Source organism: Vombatus ursinus, unplaced genomic scaffold (genome assembly GCF_900497805.2).
Source record: "Vombatus ursinus unplaced genomic scaffold, bare-nosed wombat genome assembly UNPS02009062.1, whole genome shotgun sequence".
NCBI lineage: Eukaryota > Metazoa > Chordata > Mammalia > Diprotodontia > Vombatidae > Vombatus > Vombatus ursinus.
In genome coordinates, this window is record NW_020948840.1 from 22,216,680 (window position 1) to 22,240,406 (window position 23,727).

The window sequence follows — 23,727 nt, forward strand, 5'->3', positions numbered from 1 at the left end:
CAGTCCACTTTCCTTTTCTTGTTAAATCCTAGAATCAACACATTGCTCATTTAAAGTTTCTGTTGAAAAAATACACACACACATATATGTATGTATATAGGGGTGTGTGTGTGTGTGTGTGTGTGTGTGTGTGTGTGTGTGTAGTGAGACAAACTGCATAGGTTGTCCATCTAACTGCATACCATACTCTTTACAATAGGTATTCTTCATCACCTTGGATTTTTCTGGGTAGATGGTGAGGTCACACTTTTTTGAGTGGTTATGGATCTCTTCTAGAAGATTTCAGAGTATTTCAGGGATTGAAACACAATACAAGATCATCTGCAAACTGGGTGTCACCATCTATAGAGAATTCCTCTTCAACATAGAGTGTGACCTTAATCTCTTCTATGATAGTGATGAAAGTCTTCAGCGTACTTCATTTGATAGGGTCACTAACAAGGTGATCTCTGTTATTATATCTTTCAAAGAATCTCATAACATTTTTATGTATGCATGAGAGACATCTTGTTGGAAGAGACCTTTTAAGGCAAAATTTTACTCTACTGAATTATATGCTTTTTTATAGTCAAGAAACAAGAAGCACAGTAGGATCATGTATTCTCTACATCTTTTAGTAAATTTTGTGTGATGGTAAGGATGTGGCAAACTGGGTAATATTAGTTATCAAAATCTGTTTCCTACTAATAGCCTTATCAAGGATGCCTATGATCCATCTATTATATTTTTGAAGTAAAGTTATCAAGACATTTTTATTATTTTTAAAATTTTGAACTTAAGAAAAAACAAGCATTTCCATAACATAGTAGAATAAATAAAAAGATGATTGCACATGAAACTACAAATCTATTATGTACAACTTACTATTCCTTTTAAACACATAAAAAAGTTATCATGTACCTTTTTTTTCTTTCCCTCCCCCCACCCCTGCCCTAGAGATGTTACCATTAGACATGAATATATATATACATATATATACGTACATATACATATATACATATATGTAAAACCATTCTTTACATACTTCTATTTATCAGTTCCTTCTCTGGATGCAGATAGCATCTTCCTTTACAGGTCCTTTGTAGTTAATTTGGGCATTTACAATGCATCTCTTACTTTAAATTTTTCATAAAGATAGAAAAGTAGGAATATAGGTTGGTAGTTATGTTACTTCTGTTGCCTTATTTTGATAGTAATAAAGCTTATTTTTTTTTCACCCACATCTTTGGTATGGATACCTTGAAGAAAAATCCTTTTAATTCCCTTACAACTCTATCACCTTCAGAATGGATCTCCTCTGTGAACCTGGTCTAGTCCAGCTGATTTTCCCATTAGAGGCAGCTAGATGGTGCATTAGGGGTGGCTAGGTAGCACAGTGGATAGAGTGCCCTACCTGAAGGAAGACCTGAGTTCAAATCCAGCCTCCAACACTTACTGGTTGTGTGACTCTGGGCAAGTCACTTAACCTTGTTTGCCTCAGGTTCCTCATCTATAAAAGGAGCTAGAGAAGGAAATGTAAAACCACTTCTGTATGTTTGCCAAGAAAATCCCAAATGGGGTCACGAAGAGTCGGTCATGACTGAAGAACAACAAAAGATGGTGCCTTAGCTAGAGCTAATAGGTTCTGGAGTCAGGAAGATCTGACTTCAAATCTAGCCTCAGACACTTACTTGCTGTGTGACCCTGGGCAAGTCACTTAACCTCTATGGCAGTTTCCCCAACTTTAAAATGAAGATAAATAATAGCACCTATATCCTGAGGTTGTTGTGAGGATCAAATGAAATATTTATAAAATGTTAGCACAGTGTCTGGTACATAGTAGTCACTTAAAAAAAAAACATTTCTTTCCCGTCTCCTTCCTTCTTTCCCATTTTTGTCCTCTTTAATACCTTCTCTTTCTGTTCTATAAGCATATGTGGAATTGTGGTAAGAAACCAAGTGTGGTAGCTCCTCTGTCCTTGGTAGTCAAATGAGTTCATCATAAAAAAATTCTACAGATATTTTCCATCTTTTATCTGTTTGTTGTCCTCCGTCCAGTTGTATCCTAAAATGTCATCAGGATGGATTTGCTTAATTGGGTCTCTTGCTAAGCTTTCTTTTAACTGGTTTTTACCATCCACTGCTTTTCTCTGTTTTATGAGCTCATGCTATTCATAATCTTTGACAATATTTCCCTACAGAGTTTTGAAAATGAATTTATGTTCTAAAACAGCATTGTCTTTGGCTGCCATATCCCTCTATGTAGCAAGTAAGTCAAAGGTTTCCTGACTAAGGCAGTTTTAAAAGTCTTTGGTTCTCCTTATTATGACAACTGATTTACATTGGCTGAACTTCCATATGAAAACACATAGAATTATCATAATTCATGTAGCTGTACTTTCCTTTACCTATTTCCCATTTTTTCATCAATAATTGACTTCAATAAGTTAGGTTGGAGTTATTTTAATAACATACCTTTATGTTCTAAATTTTAAAAAATCTTTCTTCTAGCTTTGTATTAATTTTAACCTTTTCTCCAACAGGTTGAAGGTCTCATTTTATGCAGATAGCTTATTCAAGAATAACTCATCATTAAGAAGTTACTTCTTACCCAGCAATACCACTTCTAGGTCTGTATCCCAAAGAGATCATACAAACAGGAAAAGGACCCACATGCACAAAAATATTTTGAGCAGCTCTTTTTGTGGTGGCCAAAAACTGGAAATTGAGAGGATGCCCATCAATTGGGGAATGGCTGAACAAGTTGTGGTATATGAATGCAATGGAACACTATTGTGCTATAAGAAATGATGAGCAGGTGGACTTCAGAAAAACCTGAAAAGACTTATATGAACTCATGCTGAGTGAAATGAGCGGAACCAGGAGAACACTGTACACAGTAACAGCCACATTGCATGATGACTGACTGTGATAGACTTAGCCTTTCTCAGCAATACAAGGATCTAAGACAACTCCAAAAGATTCCTGATGGAAATTGCTATTCATACCCAGGGAAAGAAATATGGAGTCTGAATGCAGATGGAAGCATACTACTTGCTCTCCTTTTCTTTTGTTGTTTTGTTTTATTGCTTCATTCTTGTGGTTCCTTCCATTATTTCTAATTGTTCTTTACATCATGACTAATGGGAAAATAAACTTAACATGAATATATATGTAGAGCCTATATCAGAATGTACACCATCTTGGGGGGGGAAGAAATGGGAGGGAGAGAAAATTTAAAACTCAAAATCTTATGGAAGTGAATGTTGGAAACTAAAAATAAATAAATAAACTATCAAAAAAAGTTGATTTTTGCCTGTTAAAATATGATCAGTTTCATTTTCTCCAGTGTTATTTTTTTTACTCACTGTGGCCACCATGTCACAATTCTTTTCTCAAACAAAGCATTCTAGCTGAATAGATATGAGGCTTCTGTGCAATCTAAAAAGTTTTGTCTTTTCTCACTCCTCACTGCTGATCCACATTTCCCAACTTTTGCTATACTTACCTCTTCTCACCTTTGCATTAAAGTCATTGATTATCAAAGTATATGCTGATTTAATTTGATGGGGATCTTGCTGGATTCTTTAGCTGATTTCTCTAATTCTTCATCCTCTATACATGTTCTTGCATGAGGTACAATTATTTTCACAGTCTTTTTTTAGGCAATTGGGGTTAAGTGACTTGCCCAGGGTCACACAGCTAGTAAGTGTCAAGTGTTTGATCTGAGGCCAGATTTGAACTCAGGTCCTCCTGACTTCAGGGCCAGTGCTCTATCCACTGCACCACCTAGCTGCCCCCTCACACAGTCTTTTTGCAAATGTTTACCACGAGCACTAAAATATCAGGCAACCAAATGGTCTATGAAATGAGGTTTTTTTGTTGCCTTTGGACACATGATAAAAACCAACTCTTTCAAATCTTTTATTTGCTTCTTCAAGGAGAATCATTCCACAAAGCTACTACTTCATACTCTCAATTGATTTTTTCATGGAAAGAATGTCAAGGTCAATCTGATTTAGTTACTTTAGTAATGTATCTACTCATTGGTCATTGGACAAAGATCTTACACTGAGAGTGCCAACAAATAAACGATGTTTATAAAAGGGCTAAAAATAGTGTGATTCTTAGCATTTTCTGCTCCTTTTTCTACCACTTGGTCACTGTAGAAGTAGAACAGGGTGACACAGGACTGAAAGCCATTTTGTAGTTCTCTTTGTTGCAAGAGTTGCCATGATCAAAGAATAAATTGGTTTTTTTTTGTTTGTTTGTTTTTGTTTTTTGTTTTTTGTTTGTTACTTTTTGGTTAGGCAATGGGGTTAAGTGACTTGCCCAGGGTCACACAGTTAGTAAGTGTCAAGTGTTTGGTCTGAGGCTGGATTTGAACTCAGGTTCTCCTGAATCCAGGGCTGGTGCTCTATCCACTGTGCCACCTCACTTCCCCCGAAGAATATATTGTTAATAGGTCAGCATACTGGTGGTGGGGGCAGTGAGATGGCACAGTGGATAGAGCCATGGGCTTGAAATCAGGAAGACTCATCTTTCTGAGTTCAAATCTGACTTCAGACACCAGCTCTGTGACCCTGGGCAAGTCACTTAACCCTGTTTGCCTCAGTTTCCTCATCTGCAAAATGAGCTGGAGTAGGAAATGGCAAACCACTCCAGTATCTCTACCAAGAAAACCCCAAATAGGGTCATAAGCAGTCGGACACAACTGAAAATGACTGAAAGCAATCTGGTGGTGAGCCTTTCTATACCTGGACAGGATGGTGCTAGGAAAATAGACTGGTTATTGCTGGGAACACCTTTGGTGTTCCAACATGATAGAAACTTCCAAGGCTTGTTCTCCACAAACAGGGCTACCTCCACACCAAGCTGAGGCACCAGAGGAGGACTTTGCAGAGGAATCTCAAATAAAACAAGGGAAATGATTGCTTATGTTTGTTCTAGGCCTCAGGAAATGTCTCAAAACTTTTTTCTGTTTTAACCCCAAATTCAAGGCTGCTAGACTTTGATGTGGTGGGTGGGGATAAATCAGAAACATGCAGTGGTACAGAAAAAGAAAGGAAGGAAACAAGCATTTATTAAGCACCTATTGTGTGCCAGACACTGAACTAAGCACTTAACTAATATTACCTAATTTGATCCTCACAACAGTCCCAGGAGGTAAGTGCTACTGTAATCCCCATTTTACATTTAAGGAAATGGAGGCAGACAGCGGTTAAGTGACTTGACCAGGATTGCAGATCTAGTGAGTGTCTGAGGCTAGATTTGAATTCAGATCTTCCTGACTCCAAGTCCAGTGTTCTATCCATTGTACTAGCCAGCTGCCTCAGAAGAAAGACTACTGGATGGAGAGCCATATGACCTGTCTGCATTTAAGTGTTGGCTCTGCCACCGTGCTACATGTGTGATGTGGGCAAGTCACTTCCTTCCTTTGGGACTCAGTGATTTATCTGTAAAATGAGGACTAGTTGGACTAGTCAGTCAGTCTCTCCTCCTATGATCAATCTATCAATATATAGCTTATCCATAAACATTTATCTTATCCATCACTAAGCTATCTTTAATCAGGATATCTGAATGTATTCAGTGGGCAGACAATGAAAAAAGAAGTAGGTAATAATCATGTGAGGAAGAATCTTGAAATGTTGGGAATCAGAAGCCCTTGTTCAATGTGGCTTGTCCTGGTTCTGTAGTCATGGGCAAATGACTTCACCTCTCAGGGTTTTGGTTCCTTATTCATAAAATGAAGAGAGTGGGCTAAATGCTCTCGAATTTTTCTCCAGCTCTAGACTTCCATTTATCCGTGAAAATGAGGTATCCCCATTTTTTCTCTCTGATGGCCAAAATTAGCAAGAGAGACTTAGGTTAGCAATAATCAAGCCCTACTGTGTTGTGAAGTCTAAAGTCTGAAATAATTTTTCTTTTCTTGTTATGAATGGGCAATATGAGGAACCATAGAAGAAAACCTAAAGAAGGCATCCGATACTCCAACTGACACCTAGTTGTGGTACCAGTCACTGCAAAACACAAGGTATATAGTTAGATCCCCCACTCCCATAGCCCCAGAGCAGCTAGGTGATAGAGTGGATAGGCACCACGCTAAGCACTTTTAAACAAACATTCTCTCATTTGATCCTTACAACAACCCTGGGAAGTAGGTGTTGTTATTATCCCCATTTTACAGTTAAGGAACCTGAGGCAGACAGAAGTGAAGTGATCTACCCAAGGTCATATAGCTAGTAAATATCTGAGGGTGGATTTGAACTCAGGGCTTCCTGCTTCCAGGTCCATATGTTATCCATTGTGCCACTGTCTCCTCTAGAGAGAAGATGTTACACAAATAACTAACCCAAGGAATACATGGTAAGATCCATGAGATTTAACTGAACAAACATTTGTTGGCTTATAGTATCAAAGTATTTCCTAAACCTTGGTGGCCCAAACTGGGTGAAATTCTCTAGATGTGGTCTTACTAGCGAAGAATTCAGAGGAACAGGAACCTTCTTAATCCTGCAGACTATATATCTGTCAATCCAGACTAGTGTTTTTTTTGGCCCTGCCATGTTCACTCTTCAGTCTTTTTCAGATGAACTGATGCCTAGGCATATTTCCCCCATGTTGTACTTAGGAAGTAGCTTTTTTGTACCCAATACATAAAACTTTACATTTACACCTCGAGAATTTAATCTCATCAGATTTGGCCTAGCGTTCTAGCCTGCCAAGATTCTTGGATCCTAACTGTCAAACCCCATGATTGTCATTTTTTTCTAGCTTTGTGCCACCCACATATTTGATAGGCATGTTCTTTATGCCTCTATCCACAGTATTGACAAAAATGATAAACAGCACAGGGCCAACTACACAGCCGCGAGGCATCTCACTAGGGATTTCCTTCTACCGTATATCCTTAGGATTTACCACAGTGCCTGTCAAATGCTTGTTCACTGATCCTTTGCAGATCCTGGGGGAGACGAAAATCTTAGATAACATGCAGTGTCTGTCCTGTAGCTTATAGTCTAGTGGGAGCAGCATACACACAGATAGCTATAATAATAATAAGAGCTAGGATTTATATAGTCCGTATCAGTGCCAGACACCATGCTAAGTGCTTTACGTATATCATCTCACCTGATCCTTACAACACCAAGAAGCAAGTGTTATCATTATCCCCATTTTAAAGTTGGGGAAACTGAGGCAGACAGCGGTTAAGTGACTTGCCCAGGGTCACACAGTAGTAAGCGTCTGAGGGTAAATGTGAACTCAGGTCTTCCTGATTCCCCGCAAGGTCCTCGATTTTACCACCAATGAGACAAGAGGGGCAATACGAAGAGTTATGTAGTGTCTGAGAGGGGTTGGCACATATGCATCATGGTTTGTGGATTGTAACAGAGTAACCCTTACAAAGCAAAAGCTGAGTTTAGAGTTATCTGCTATTTACTAATTATCTGAAGACAGCTAGGTGGCACAGTGGATATAGAGTGCTGGGGCAAGGAGTCAGGAAGACTCATCTTCCTGAGTTTAAATCTAGCCTCGTAAATAAATAAATCCATTTTAAAAAACGATTGTACATGTATGGCCTATATCAGATTGCATGCTGTCTTGTGGAGGTGGAAGAAAAGGGAGGGAGGGGGGAAAATTTAGAACTCAAAATCTTACAAAAGTGAATGTTTGGATAGAGCACGGGCCCTGGAGTCAGGAGGACCTGAGTTCAAATTTGACCTCAGACACAATACTTAGTAGCTTCTCGACCCTGGGCAAGTCACTTAACCCCAATTGCCTCACCAAAACAAACAAACAAAAACACAAAAACAAAAAAGTGAATGTTGAAAACTAAAAATTAATTAATTAATCAGATCTGGCCTCAGACACGTACTAGCTGTGTGATCCTGGCCAAGTCACTTCACTCTGTTTGCCTCAGTTTCCTTGTCTATAAAATGAGCTAAAGAAGAAAATGCCAAACCACCCCAGCATCTTTGCTAAGAAAACCACAAATGAGGCCATGAAGAGTAAACTACTTTATGACCTTGGTCAAAATCATTTATCCTCTCTAGGCCTCAGTTTCCTCATCTGTAAAATAGACTAGGTGACCTTAGAAGTCCTTTATATCTCTAATCTCTAATCTAGTGACTTGAGATAGGGCCTTGGGTAGAGCTGGGTTGGGAGAGGGGTGATATTGAGTAGTTAGTGATCCATGTAACAGGGGAGGAAGACGGTGAAGAGATGCCAACTCCACACTTTTTCTCCCAACAACTTCTACAGTTTGATAGCGTCACCTTTGTTTTCACTGATGTTAGGTCATTCCTTACTTTTTTTCTGTGCCTTACTTTCCCCAGCTAGGATACTGGGGTTATATCATCAAGTGAGGATTACTAATAATAATAACTGACATCTATGTATTACATTAGATTTCACAAAATGCTTTGCAATCACTATTTCATTTGATCCTCAGAACAACCCTGCAATGCAGGCATGACGGGTGTTATCATCATCCCTATTTTATAAGCAAGGAAACTGAGACACAAAAAAGCCAAAGTGACTTGTGCAAGGTCAAGCACTAGCAAAGGGGTTAGGATTAAGCCAGGGTCTTCTGACTTCAAACTCGGACAGTGCTCTTTTGATTACGCCATGGACCTGTATTTCAAAAGATTTGGAAAATATGAGGAATTTCACAGAAGCACATTCACTGCTGTGACATTCACTTTGGAAAAACAAAGGAAATTAAATCTGCTCAATCTTCATGAGTGACCTACAACATGATCCCCAATCATGGACAGGTGATGAGTAACCCTGATCTGCACCAAGGTGTTAAGCCATCTCAGGATCCAGGAAAGTTGAGAGGCAGCTATCTGACATCCAAGTCTTTAATTAAGTTAAGCAGACAGCCCAGAGATGCAAGCAGGTGTTAAACTTACTCTGGAAAGTGTTAATCTTCTAGTTAGTGGGGAAAGAGATCAAGTCTTCTTTCAGGCATTGTTTGCCCTTTTGTTCTGCTTTTTAGCTGGAACACTCCTCCTCCTCTTCAAACTCATCTCCCCCCCTCACTTCCCATAGATGAGATTTGAAAAGCTCATCCAGGGAGATTGCTGCAAACAAATCTCACCCTGTCCCCACAGCTATAAAAGAACCAAGGACCAGGAGGAAAAGAGAAGAGGAAGATCGAGAGAGAGACAGAGAGAGAGAGAGAGAGAGAGAGAGAGAGAGAGAGAGAGAGAGAGAGAGAGAGAGAGAGAAAGAGAATCAGGTGAAAGAAGAGAAGAGAGACGGAGCAAAGGGATCACACAGCCCACAAACATTCGTGCACACACGCACCCTGACCGCAAGAGACAGAAGGAAGACCACACTTCAGAGCAACAGGTAAGGAGGGGAAAACAATATAAAGGCTAAGCTTTTCAATCTGATCCCTGTCACCAAAAAGCCTTGTCCCTAGGGTTTCCTATTACCTTTTCCCACTGAGATCAAAGAATCTATGAAGCATTTAAGGTTCTCCATGATCCTAAGGGTGCGGATGAGCCAGTTTTGGTGTGTCAAACCTGGCAACATCAGTCCTTGGTCTTTTAAAATTTTTAAACCCTTTAGAATTCTGAGGCAAATGTTTCGAACTGAGAGGTTGAGAGGAACAGCCATTTCTTTAGAAATAGAAACTTTATCATCTTTTAGAGACAAGGATAATAACCACACCAGTTTACATTTCTTGAGACTTTTCCTTCCAAGCTCAAATTGCTTTACAATGTCTCTTCATTTGTCTGCATAACACCCTCTTGAAGAAGAGCACCCAGGATTCACTGAAAGAGTGGGATACGATAGAGATTCTTCCATCTGTTTGCCTGCCTCCCTTAGTATCTTCATTCCTTCATTCTTTTCTTTCTTTAATTTTTCTCTCTTTCTCCATCTCTTTCTCTTTCTCACTCTTTCCATCTTACTCATTGTCTTCTATCCACTAAGTTAAAAGTAAAAATGAAAAAGCAATATTGTGTCTCTACTTAAAATTTTTTTTGCTTTGATGATACATTATATTTTGTTGTTACTTCTTAAATTCAATATAAACTGGGAACAAAGTTAACTCTGGAAATTACACTATGTACATTAGTGAAGACAAACAGTTAAAGTCATCACTAACTTTTCATACAGAACAGATTTTTTTCTCTTTGGTCTTCATTTTCCTGTTCGCTCATATCACCTGATATAATTGAGTTATTAGCATTGACTGAGTAGCCTATTATTTATAGATTAGGGCCAACTTACTTAGTTCAACAGAATTACAGACACTGAGTTTCTCTTTCCCATAAATGTTTGGATTTAGCTTAAGTTTTGATGGTTATGAAGTTGTCCATGGTTCTGAAATCTCCTTTTTTCTGTTCTATTACACAGAATTGTAGAACTTTACATTGTAGAATTTTCTAATTCACAGAAATAGAAAAGATTTAGGGCTAGGCACTCAGCCCAAGGCTCTTCCTGCTTCCTAAGTTTTTATGAAAGAAAAAGATACTTTGACACAATGACAAAACATCCATTCTCATTCAGCCACTTTATTTATTTATTTATTGAACAAATGCTGGTTGGGATGCTGTAATATACCCATACCCTAGTGGGTAGGGATGTATTCATTCAATTCTATTTAACTCTATTTCAATTTGATGAGAATTAATTAGGCACCTACTATGTGCTAGGCACTATCCTAGATGGCCTCAGAGTTCCTTTCCAACTCTGAGATTCTGTGATTCTCTGGTCAGCTTTGCTCCCATCCCCACTGGTCAGTTTTACTTTCCTGTCTTACTTTTGCTAAGTTATCTGGGTTGATTTGAGCAACCATCTTCAGCCTGCCAATGAACCAAACAGGCCTAGGAAACTCTACTTTTCCAGCTGAAGTTTATCAATTAAAAAAAGGTTTCCTTACAAATGCTATTGAAACTGCTCTATCCAAAGGTCATTATTGGCCTTTTCTGCCTTCATTCCCCTTTATCTCACTGTAGCATCTGATATTAAAAGAATTCTAAAGGAAACAGAAAATCTGGACAATGGTGACACTTGCGTGCAAGTGACCTACAGGACTTGTCCCTGCTCCTGCACCTGCTGTTGGATAATGCTGATTACTTTTTTCCTAAAATTAAGTCTAGTTTGCAGCAAAATTGTAATGAGGATGAGGTTTCTTGTTAGCCCCTCCATATCCTTTTAATGCCCCTACATGTTGGATGCTGTCATTAGAGCTACAAGGAGTCTTTCATTTTACAAATGGGGAAATTGGGGCTCAGAAAGAGGAATTGAATTGTCCAAGATCACTGAGATGATTTCAGAGGCAGGACTAGAACTCTGGTCTCCTGAATCCTGGTTTGGAGCTGTTCTCTCATTCTTCCCCCTAGGTTTCCTGGGCCCTGCCCTGTGTTGTACCACCAGGGATTTTGTAATGGACAGCTCTAGACTTTTCCTAAGCCATTCCTTGTGATTCCCCCTTTAAACTTTACCTGTGCTGTCCCTTGGGATAATCTGATAAACAACACAGTTTCATCCTCTATGAAAAGTAAGTGTTAGATTAGATGATTACAAAGGTCCCTGCCACTCTAGATTCTGTCCTATAAAAGTGAAAAAAAAATTCCAAACCAACTTAACAATTCAGGAAACATTGGCTCTTTCTGAAGAATCAGGGTTAACGTTAAATATTGTGAAGTCTAATCAGAAAGACTTTGCTCTGTATTTAGACTTCGATAGATGTCAATAATACAGTTGAGTATTAATAAGCATAACTCTTTCAAGATCCTGGTTTCATAGTCCATATATTGAAGATTTCTTCTGCCACCGTTTCAGATGTTGACAGTAATTTAACCCTGGATGTTATAAGTCATTATTAGCAGCAGCAGAAATAAACATCCATTTTGCAGCTGGTCTGCGTAGGGCATGGGGCCAGGTACTCAGCATATCAAGAGATATAAAACAAGGCTCTGTCTCTACCTTCAAGAAGCTGACCCCCGTGAGCAACCAGAGCATAGACATAAAAGCTAATTAAAAATACCAGAAAAGTAACATAGTGTAATGAATAGATGTCCAGGCAATAGGGTCCAAAATAAAAAATAACTCAAATTTGTATAGTACTTTGTGCTTTGCAAAGATTTTTACACATTATCATATTTGATCTTTGTGACAATTCTGTGAAGTCAATTCTATTATTATTCCCATTTTACATATAGGGAAACTGAGACTTAAAGATGTTATATCTTGCCCAGGATCACACAGCTGGTAAAAGTTAAAGTCAGGATTCAAACCCAGATCTTCTTGACTACAAGTCAATTACTATGATGTGTTGCTTTTGACCTGGGTTTAAATTCTGCCTCTGATAGATACTAGCTATAACTCTTAAGCTCTCAGTGTACCCAGGCAGTTCTTTATTAGTTTTACTTAACTGCTTTACTTTGTTACAAGAGACCTCTTACAAAGTGGGAGCAATCTATAAATGTTTGTTATGTAAAAACAAACAAAAATATAAGGTGTCCCAAAAGACATAGTGCAGCTTTAAGTTTTAACAGTTAAAAACTATATTAAGACTTTTAGGACACATTATAATAGGCAGTGGATGCTAAGTGCAAAATTATGGTTCTAAAAGTGTGTGTGTGTGTGTGTGTGTGTGTGTGTGTAAGTGCTAGTGTGCCTGTGTGTTGTCAGTGTGTTAGTCGATTAGCATTTATTAAGCTCCTACTGTGTGCCAGGCACTGCTCTAAGCTTATGTGTATGTTGAGTTGTGTATGTGCTAGGATAGGGAGTTCAGGGGATAGGGCTGAAAGCTCAAGTATTTAGAGAAGATTTCATAAAGAATAGAGGACTTGAGCTGGCCTTTGAAGGGAAACTAGCATTTAAACAAGTGGAGGGAGACACAAGTGGAAGGGAAGTAGGCATAAGACAGTAACACATGTGCTCTGTTGGGAAGTGGAGAAGGAATAATGAGACCAGTTTGGCCAAAGTGGATGGTCTGTGTAGGGGGAATGGTGAGAAATAAAGCTAAAGAAGTAAGTCAATCATTAATGATCTTTAATGCCATACTGAAGAATTGGGACTTCATCCTGTAGGTTGGTAATGGGAAGTCATGGAGAGTTGGGGGCGGGAGGAGGGGAGGATAATATTGGCAAAGGTGTCAGAGAAATTAAGCTGGCAGCTGTGTAGAGGATGGATTGGAGGTGGGTAGAGCTGGAGAAGAGGAGGCAGAAGCCCAATTAGAATAGTACTGCACTAATTCCAGCATAAGGTGATAAAAGCTTGGATCAGGGCAGTTGTGGAGTAGGGCAGAATGGGGGCCAAAAATAAGAAGCAGGAGTGAGAGATATCATGAAGGAAGAATTTGTAGTACTTGTGGGAGCTGATTGGATATGGCAGGGAGAAGGGTTAATGATAGGGAACTAGAAAAATAAGGAAGGAGAACTGGCTTGGGGAGAAATAGGATAAATTTGAATTTATAGAGATGTTAAATTTGAGATGTAGATGTCCACCAGGTATTTGAAAAGAAAGGACTGAGGCTCAGGAAAGCAGGATAGATTTGGGAGTCAGCAATATAAGCCAAAGTCATCAGAGGGGAACAGATCTTTGAGGGAAAGAATAAAGTGAAGACAGAGAAGCAGGAGAGCTGAGATGATATAGGGAATATTACAGAAGGAAAGCTATAGATATAGATATGTCTTTGATGGGGAGACATATGGTAAAATATAATATATAATGTAATATATTACATATTATATGCAATATAATATTATGATGCATCATACATTTTTAGATATAAAATGGATGTCTTCCCATCACACATTTCAGTGATACTTACATACATGTATACATATATAGTTGTTATGAAGAAAAAATTTGTCAAGTATATGAAGACTATTATTATTCTGAGGATTTGAAGACAAAAGCATTATAGTCCTCACCTTCAAGGAGCTTAAGTTCTAATGCCACTTATTTTTTTTTAAGGCAATTGGGGTTAAGTGACTTGCCCAGGGTCACACAGCTAGTAAGTGTCAAGTGTTTGGTCTGAGGCCGGATTTGAACTCAGGTCCTCCTGACTTCAGGGCCAGTGCCCTATCCACTTCACCACCTAGCTGCCCCACTAATGCCACTTATAAGACATGTGGGATTAGCAGAAAGAATCCTGGATTTGAAATGATTAAAGATATAGATTTGAATCCAGTCTGCTACTTACTATTTGTGTGACCCTGGGCAAAGTCCTCTCTGGCCTCAGTCCCTTCACTTGTAAAATTAAGGGGATTTGAACTAGAAGATTCCTACAGTCCCTTCTAGTGCTCTCTCTTTTTCTTTCTCTGGTAATGGATTGAATGACTTGCCCTGGGTCACACAGTCAGTGAGTGTCTCAGGCTGGATTTGAACTCAGATCCTCCTGACCACAGGGCTGGTGCTCTATCCACTGCACAACCTAGCTATACCTCCCTTCTAGCTCTAAATCCTATTATAGACCACACTCAAGTTTTATGCAAGCCAGATTTGAAGAAAATGTGTGTCCTTAATTTCTAAATTAAACAGAGTGAGTTATAAAATCATTTATTGTCCCTATCTTCCATGATCACTCTTGCTTTATCCACTCAGCCCAAGAGGAGGCCAGAACATTTAACTGGTCTACTTACAAACAACACTCCATCTCCTGTCTCCATGTCTTTGCACTGGGCTGTCCCCCATTCTTGGAATGCTCCTCTTCTTTACCCCCACTTCTAAGAATCCCTCATCTCAAGATTCAGCTCAAGGGCCACCTTCTCTGCATAAAGGCTGGTTCCCTGGTTTGTTGGCACTTTCTTCCCAAATGAAATTATATTTATTTTATTTTGGGGGGTTTTTTTGTGGGTTTTTTTTTTGTATACATGCTATCTCCCCTGTTAGAATGTAAGGTCCTTGAAGGCAGGGAAAGTTTCATTTCTGTCTTTGTATCTCCAGTGTCTGGCACATAGTAGATGTTCAATAAATTCTTACTTTATTGATTCAATTACCTTCTTCAACTGGAAAGATAGGTATAAAAAATAAATAGAAGTAATATAAAGTAAAGAAGAGGTAAAGTAAAAAATAAATAGAAGTAAACAAACATACCTGATTACAATTAACCAACATATATTTATTAAGTGTTGACTTTAGAAGTCAAACTCACTTTTGCAACCTTCAGAGCTTAAAATTTAGTCGGCAAGACAAGACTAACACCAATTTTAAAGTGAGCTTCCCCTTTGTAGGGAATAAAGAAGAGCTTTGAGCTGGAGTGGAAGAGGGACTTTAGACAATTTTTCCACCTGAATCAAATCTTTTGAATGTAGCTTTGTTATTTGTTGTGCTGTTTTCAATTTGCCTCATATTCTAGAATCCTGGAAATTCAAAGTTGGAAGGGACCTCAGAGATCATTTAGCTCAGTGTCCTTGTTTTTCAGATGAGGAAATGGGGCAGGGCGTGGAAATTAAGTAACTTATCCAGGGTGGTTAAGTACTTTGCCCAACATAACACAGGAGTTTCTGGCACTTAGTAGGTGCTTAATTAATACTTTTTGAATAAATGAATGAGAGTGTCAGACCTAGAATTCAAACCCAGGTCTTCCAGACCAAACCCACTGTAGTGTGCTATTTATCATAATTTCCAAATCTTCTTATCCTGCTTCCTTTCTTTTTCCTCCCTCCATGCCACCAATCTTGCCATATAGCTTGAAACTAAGACTTTTGGGACACCCAGTATTTTTTAACTTGTCAATGTGTTTCTCATAGCTGCACCTCTCAGACCTCTTCCTGACTGAATTTGAAGCCTGGCTTAGAACAGCGATAACTAGTGTTTTAAATCATTCAAGAAATCCAAGCTGGGTAGTCTAATCTTTCACAAATTCTATGTATAGTCTGGGGCTAAGTACTAGGGTGTCAAGACTTAGGAATTTTTCTGTATGTTCCACAGTTCTATATGATCTTGCTTTCTATTGGACACCCTAACCAACATTGACAGTACCAGGGAGCTTGCTAATAAAATGAGGGTCATACAGCCTTGTGAACAGACTGTGGCTGAAGTGGAAAAGTGTAATTCATTTGGAAAACAGAATAGAGGCTATCACAGAACCTCCCTACTTAGACTCTAATATCACAGTCTTGAATGTGCTTTTAGGGGTAGAAATGGCATTAAAGAGAGCAAAGAAGATAAAAGAAAGGAGTACCAAAACAAGAATATATGTCACTGGAAGAGATATAGCTGGGAGAGAATTAAAAGATTGATTCTTAAGGTGATCTAAAAGAGGAGAAGTTACCAAGATTGTGAGGGGGAAAACATCAAACTTTATTATTATTCAAAAAAGGCAACTGGAAGGATATAATTCTATTTGCCTACTTTCCTGTCCATAAAAAATTTTTGTGAGAATAATATATATTTTTATTTTTGGCAAGGCAATGGGGTTAAGTGACTTGCTCAGGGTCACACAGCTAGTAAGTGTCAAGTGTTTGGTCTGAGGCCGGATTTGAACTCAGGTCCTCCTGACTTCAGGGCCAGTGCTCTATCCACTGCGCCACCTAGTTGCCCCCAAGAATAATATATAGATGTATCATGGGTGACCTTGGTGAGAGTATTAGTGAGAGTATTATTAGGAAATAAGCAGACTTTGGTAATATTACAGTAGACTACATCTCCACCATCAAACAACTGATGTAAGGAATGTATGATCTCACTGTACTTATTGTTTGCAGATTAAAAAAGAATTTGATTTGATTGAACAAAGCTCTGACTTGAAGGCTTTCATCATGTCCCCCAAGCGTGTGTCAGTACTTTATGAAATTCCTTGAAAGATGTAACAGAGATGGCCCTGCTCATTAATACCAGGGGAGGCAAGATATATACTACCAAAAATTTTCACCCCTACCATGGAGGATGTGCAGGACAGAGCCCGAGTTGTACTTACCTCATTTGATCTTAAATAATAAATATCCAATAACTGGTACAGTAAGAGAAAGGATTCCAGATGGGGGAAAGATCAGTTCCTTCTAGAGTAGTCCAGGGGAGATTCCATGGAGGTCATTTTTGAGTTAAGACTTGAAAGATAGATCCTAGGGTCATAGATTTCAAGCTGGGAAGGAATTAGAGGTCATCTAGTTCAACCCTTCATTTTACAGATGAGGAAACTGAGGCCCAGAGAAATGAAGTGACTTGCCCAAGGCCACATAAGTAGGCAGAGTTAATATAAGCAATGAGGTGCGTGGAGGATATTGTAGATGGGAAGGATAGTAAAGCTGAAGATGTAGGAATAGCTGATCTGGGTTTGGGAAGCAGTGAGTTAACCAGTGACATAAAAATTGTCTGAGGATTCATTGATAGGTGTTACTGTCAATCACCCTTACTGCTACCCAGAGACACCCTAATAACCAGTTTATTAAGTGCTGGGCATAGTTCCAAGGGACACAAAAACTCATGGGCCATGCTTCAGCAACATTTTATAGGTTTTAGTTACAAAGCAAGATGGATACAATAGAATTTTCCAGAGGACAGAAAAGGAAGGTAAACATTTACACTTCAAAGAACAGATAGCAGAAGGCAAAGAACTACATCAAGTGAAACTATAAACTAGCCAGTAAATACTAGGGATAAAGTTGGAATTTTCAAACCGGCTATTAACCTCAGAGCTATGCCTAGCTACTTGACATGCTCAACTTAAGTAAATAAAAGTAATAAAAATGACCCAGAAAGTTCTTATCACTCATCAGTTAATTATCTAAGCTAAAGCTGGGTGTCTCAGCTAAATTCTGCAAGCTCTTGCCAGTGATGACTTTCTGCTCAAATATGGCAATACTAAAATTCTCTTACCTCAATATGGCCTGAACAGAAGATTTGTGTAAGGCAGTAGGAAAGGTTATGTCTAGAAAAGGAGGTTGGGGCCAGGTAGTAAAACATGGTAGAGTGAAAGGAGCACTAGTTCCAGAGTCAGGTGACCTGGGGGACTACTAGGGGGTGTAGTGGTCAGAGCACCGGGTCTGGAGTCAAGAACACCTAAGTGCAAATCTGGCCTCAGACACTTACTAGCTGTGTGACCCTGGGCAAGTCACTTAACCCTGTTTGCCTCAGTCTCCTCATCTGTAAAATGAGCTGGAAGAAGAAATGTCAAACCAAGAAAACCTCAAATGGGGATCACAAAGAGTAGGAAAAAAATTGAACAACAGCAATAACGGGCGACTTGGCTTCAACCTTGCCCCTTTCTTACTACCTGTGTCATCTTGGGAAAGTTTTATTTCACCTCCCTCGGCCTCAGTTTCCTCATGAGGGGAGTTGGACTAGATATCTTCTGAGGTCCCTTCCCGCTCTACGTCTCTGATTCTATGAGGACGTATAGAAAGAGAGAAAAGAATAGAGGCTAAGTCTCTCTCCTTGAAGATCTCGTAAGATGGGTAGTTCGATAAAGAACAAACATTTTCAAGGAGGTAACAAAGCTTGGAAGGGGGCAAGGGAAGAATTGTGTCTAAATTTGTGGAAAGATTTTAAGGCTGCATCCTCTTGAAGTGTTCTTTGATTCTCCCACCAGAAGTTTCGGGTGATTTCCCCTTCCCCTTTTCATTTTGTACTGGAGCACTGTGGATTTCTCCTTGGCCCCATCACAACCTACTCTGCATCGAACATCTTGTACGGTTAGCATTCTCCCTATTAGACTGGAAGCTCTTTGAGGAAAGGAGCTATGAGTTTTCCTCCTATCTTTGTATTCCCCTCCCCTCCAGGCTTAACACAGTGCCTTAGACATTTTTCTTAAACTGGGTCTGTGGTTTCATTAGTATAGGTGAACTCCCAGTGAGGAAACTCCCTCCACTGATGCCGATATGTAGTATCTGCTTTGCAACTTATACCCTTAGTTACCTGGGCCAATGAGAGGTTAATCAATTTGCCCAGAATCACAGAGGCAGGTCTTGAACTCAGGTCTTCTTAAGACTGAGGGCAGTTAGGTGGTGTGGTGGAGAGAGTGCTGAACTGGGAGTCAGGAAGACCTCAGTTCAAATCCTGCCCCAGATGCTTACCAGCTTTGTGAACCTGGCCAAATTCCTTAACCTCTCAGCTTCACTTTCTGCATCTGTCAAAGCACTTTGCCAAACTTTTTTGTTTGTTTTTGTTTTTTGCTAGGCAATGGGGTTAAATGACTTGCCCAGTCACAGAGCTAGTAAGTGTTATGTGTCTGAGGTCGGACTTGAACTCAGGTCCTCCTTACTCCAGGGCCGGTGCTCTATCCACTTTGCCACTTAGCTGCCCCTTTGCCAAACTTTTAAGTGCTATCTTTGTTAGCTAATATTACAGGCTACTTCCTACCTTGTACTCAATAAGCATTTGATAAATGTGAATTTGAATGAAATTGAAGGGTTGGTGGGACTCAAGGAGGATAGGGACAATAGGAGAGTGATTTGGGCAAGTGCCTTGGACTCTCTGAGCCTCAGTTTCCTCATCTGGAAAACAAAGGGGTTGGATTAGAGGATTTCTAAGGCCTCTTCTAGCTCTAACATTCTATGAATTGCACAGCCTTTCCAGAGCCAAATGCACTTTGAGTTTGTCATTTTGTTGTCTTATTTCTTACTGCCCATAATCTCATGGCCAGGCTAAAAAACTCTAGGTTGGTTCTGCCAAACTTTCTCAAAGGGAAACATGGTACTCAGAACTATTTTTCTGACTTGGGGAGATGAGTGGGGAATAGGTGCAGATGAAAGTAGGCAAAGGAAACCAAGAAAGTCCTCTTGTTTTAAAAACAAAGACAAAGACATCTTCCCTCACGTTTGGCTCTAAGTAGGAATTTTTTGGAGTTAACTAGTTCCTGATTTAAAATGTAATTGCCCCCTCTAAGTCATTTACATCATTCACACCTGTCTAGTCCAAACCCCACATTTTCCAAAAGATGACACTGGCTTTCCTATACCTGGCTAAGCATGTTCACCTAAACTAGTCATTTCCCCTCTCAATAAAATGGGTGCTGGATTAGATTATTTCCCTGGTTCTTTCTAGCTTTATGTGCTGCTGGCTATCTGATTGCAGAAGGAAAAGAAAGGGGTAGCCAGAATTGTTTTAAGGTGTCTATACGTTACTTTGCTCCCAGCCTCCGTCCCAGGTTGCTGTGCCTTGTTGCACAAATCCTTTCCCTCCTAGGTCTTTTTAGTCCCTTTCCTTTACTTCCTGTCACTTCTGGATTATGTAGTTGAAGGGCTCTAAACCCTCCAGGTTGTTAGTGTTGGCGCGTGGTCCTTCCTGGTGACTCGTCAGTATCACCGTACTCCCTGTGGGCAAGCCTCCAACCGTGCTTTGTGTCTGCAGAGCTCCATCCTGGAAGATGCTGAAGCCTTCTTGGAGCTGTCTTGGGACCCTGCTCATGGCCCTGCTGTTTCAGACCTCAGAGTCGGTTTATAATCGGTGTCTGAGCGTCAGACAGTGTAAAGATAAAGAGACACCAGGAAGTTTCAATGTAAGTGGGACCGGGGTGGGGGGGGATGACATCTTGGTTTGGGGAAAAGGGGCAGTACGTGTTATTAGGAAGGAGGGAGGTAAGTGAAGGGACTCAGAGAGGGGGGAACTCAGTTACAGTCAAGTGGGAGTTTCTATCTAGCCTGGATCAAAGTGAAAATACAGATGACTGAAGGAAGTTGCTATGGTAATGGGGGGTGGGGTTTGAAGTTAGGAAGCCTACTTTCTGTCCTGCCTACCTTCTCCTTGATCTCCCATACTTCCTATAGGATATCTCCCACTTTGAACTACTTGGAAACAGTGGCTTTCTAAGATGTCATAATGGGCCTCTTAAGATAATTAGAGTCAATTCCTGGTGGGGGGAAGAGGTTCCCATCTCCCCATTTCTCAGTTTAATAATTATTTCTTTTCAACTGGCCTTATGTCACCTTTCCTCCCTCCCCCCTGCCTGCTCCCCAAGCAACTTCTCTAGAGGAAGGAAAAACCAAGATGTCATTTCCTTTCCTTTGAAAAGAGACCAGGCAGTAATAATAGCAAGCATACTTGATATTTTTATATAAAGCACTTTACATGTTATCTCATTTGACCCTCACAAAACCTTGTGCTATTATCCCCATTTTACAGATTAGGAAGCTGAGGCCAAGTGAGTTGAAAGGATTTTCCCAGGGTCAACCAAATCAGAGGCAAGATTCAAACTCAGGCTGGACTCCATGTCTAACACCCTGGATTTGGAGTCAAAGGACCTGAGTTCAAATCTTGCCTCCATCACTTAGTATCTCTGTGACCTTGGACAAGTTATTTAACCTCTCCAGACCTCAGTTTCCTCCTCTGTAAATGAGGGACTTAACTAGATCCCTCTAAGCTCTCTTCCATCTGTACATTTATTTAGTCTTGTGACCTTATGACTTATGGTGATAACAGCTCACATTTCTGAAGTGCTTTACAAAGAGATTAAGTGACTTGTCCACAGTCACACAGCTAACATCAGAATCCTGAAGTAATCCCATGTTCTCTTGACTCCAAGTCCAGTGCTCTTACCATTATGCTATAGCTGTCCGACAAACACATCCTCCACTTTTGGGGAGTCTACTTAACCATGAAGGGCTCTGGATTACAGTCCAAGAAACCTGGGTTCTAGTCTTCACAGTCACTACTTAGTCATATGACCTTAAACACGACATTGAATATTTCAGGGACTCAGTTTTCTCATCTGCTGAATGAGGGGACTGGACTAATCTCTAAGACCTTTGCCAATTCTAAAATTCTAGGACTCTAAATTGTTAGCCTGGGGTATTCCCTCCAGCTGAGTTGGATTGGGCTCTTCCTTGTCCCCCTCTGTGGTGAGTACCCAGAGTCTCTCTGGTTCATGGCTCTGGCTGTTCCTCCATGAAATGGGTGACTCGAGGATACAGCATCACATCTCTCAGTCAATGAGTGGGTCTGGAAAGTGGTCCCTATTCTCTGTGTCCCATGTGGAACCCTGGTTTTAGTCTCTTCATCCCAAACTAGGGTGGGATTACCAGGAAGCCTATCTCTTACCCAATAGTTCACTGACTAGGGGAGAGTGAAATGCAAAATCTCCTACAGGGGGAATGCAAGGTAAGTGGGGAATGGTCTCTGACATCTTGAACAAATTGGGTCTCATATTTGGTGAAGGCTGTAAAGGCTTAATGTGGGCACAGGGTGAGGTGGTGTGGTTATGGGGCTGGTTGACATGGGAACAGGGTAAGGAAAAAAGGTCAAGTCCAAATATAAGATCAGAACTGAGGCATGAACCAGAGGGTCTAGAATTAGGAATTTTTCTTTTGTTTTTGAATCTGGGGGAATGTTTACCACAATACCAACCTATTTCACCAATTCAGGCTTGAAGTTCAAATCCAGTCAATTCAAGACAATTTCTTTGTCTTTTCTTTCTTTCCTTTTTTTTTTTTTTTGCTTTGTGTCTCTAGAGTCTACCTAGCACATTGTTGGCACTTAATAAACACATTTTGATCTTTTCATATTCAGAACTGTATTGAAATCAGTTGAACTGTTAAGTGCCTACTGCGTACAGATGCGGTGGTATGATATTCTCCCTTCCTACCCATCTTTTGCCCTCACTCCCATCTCTTCTCTACCAGGAGTGCCTCAAATCCTGCAGTCTGGACCGTGCACTCTATGGATCAAATGACCTAAAACGTAGCACAAAGCAAAGAGATATCTACAGTGGCACCATCAGTAGTGATGAAGGGAATGTGGACCAAAAGATACGAGAGCTAATGCAGGGGGACCTCCTGGACTTGGTCTCTCCAGGAATTTGGGAAGAGGACAAAGAGGTGCAAGGAGAGGATCTACCACTGATCCGAAAAGCCAGACAATTTGATGCCAAAAGGTCCTATTCCATGCAACACTTCCGCTGGGGGAAGCCAGTGGGTAAAAAGCGGCGCCCTGTGAAGGTCTTTCCCAATGGGGTGGAAGAAGAATCTGCAGAGTCTTACCCTGTAGACTTCAAAAGGGACCTCTCCATGAAGATCGACTTCTCTGATGTTCCTGAGCTAACTGATGATGACGTGGGGGATACCCCAGGACCAAGTGGAGACAAAAAAAAGAATGAAGGGGGATACAGGATGGAGCATTTTCGGTGGGGTACCCCTCCCAAGAGGAAGAATAAAAATAAGGATAAGAATAAGCGGTATGGAGGCTTCATGGTTTCTGAGAAAAGTCATACCCCTCTTATGACACTGTTCAGAAATGCCATTGTCAAGAATGCCCATGAGAAGGGGCAGTAATGGAGGGGCTGGGGGAGGGACAACCCTAGGTTTTCAATGAGGGAGGCAGCCCCTGAGTCCCTTCTGCTTCCTTTCCTTCCCTCCTGCATTCCTATCTCCCTTTTCCCAGGCTTGGGGTGCTACATAGTCAAACCCTCAGTAGCCTTGCCTTCACCTGCTAAAACTGTCTGTCTGTCTTTAGGAAATAAAGCTCATTTGATTTCACATTAGATTTCTGACTTTGAATGTGTATAAAGAAAAAAAATATAAATACTCATTAAAGCAAATATATTACACCATTTTTTACAGATAGGAAAGGAAGAACAGTAGGAGGGAAAGGCTAGTTTCTAGACTGCCAGGTGACAATATTTTCATATATAATGAGACACAAGGTGATGCAAATGCATGGGGGAGAAAAAATTTTTGTGAGCTAAGTAGACTTGTAGAATCTCCATTGGTATAACAGCTAGCATGCCAGAGAGGAACTGGAATTCTAGCATCTTGAACCTCTAACTAGCACTTTCAGCAACCAGGATAAACAAGTTGCTCTTATATAAAACATTTTAAGACACATTCAGTTGGGCAAATG

At 40.2% G+C, this 23,727-nt stretch overlaps 1 protein-coding gene across 1 annotated transcript; it reads left to right on the forward strand.

Annotated features, from left to right (window-relative positions):
* Positions 1-20,251: 20,251 nt before the first annotated feature.
* On the forward strand, positions 20,252-23,159 carry POMC (proopiomelanocortin). Its single transcript, XM_027850347.1, has 2 exons — positions 20,252-20,392; positions 22,512-23,159. Exons 1-2 carry the CDS (start codon positions 20,261-20,263, stop codon positions 23,157-23,159), a joined length of 780 nt encoding a protein of 259 aa, XP_027706148.1. The 5' UTR covers positions 20,252-20,260.
* The last annotated feature ends 568 nt before the right edge of the window (positions 23,160-23,727 follow it).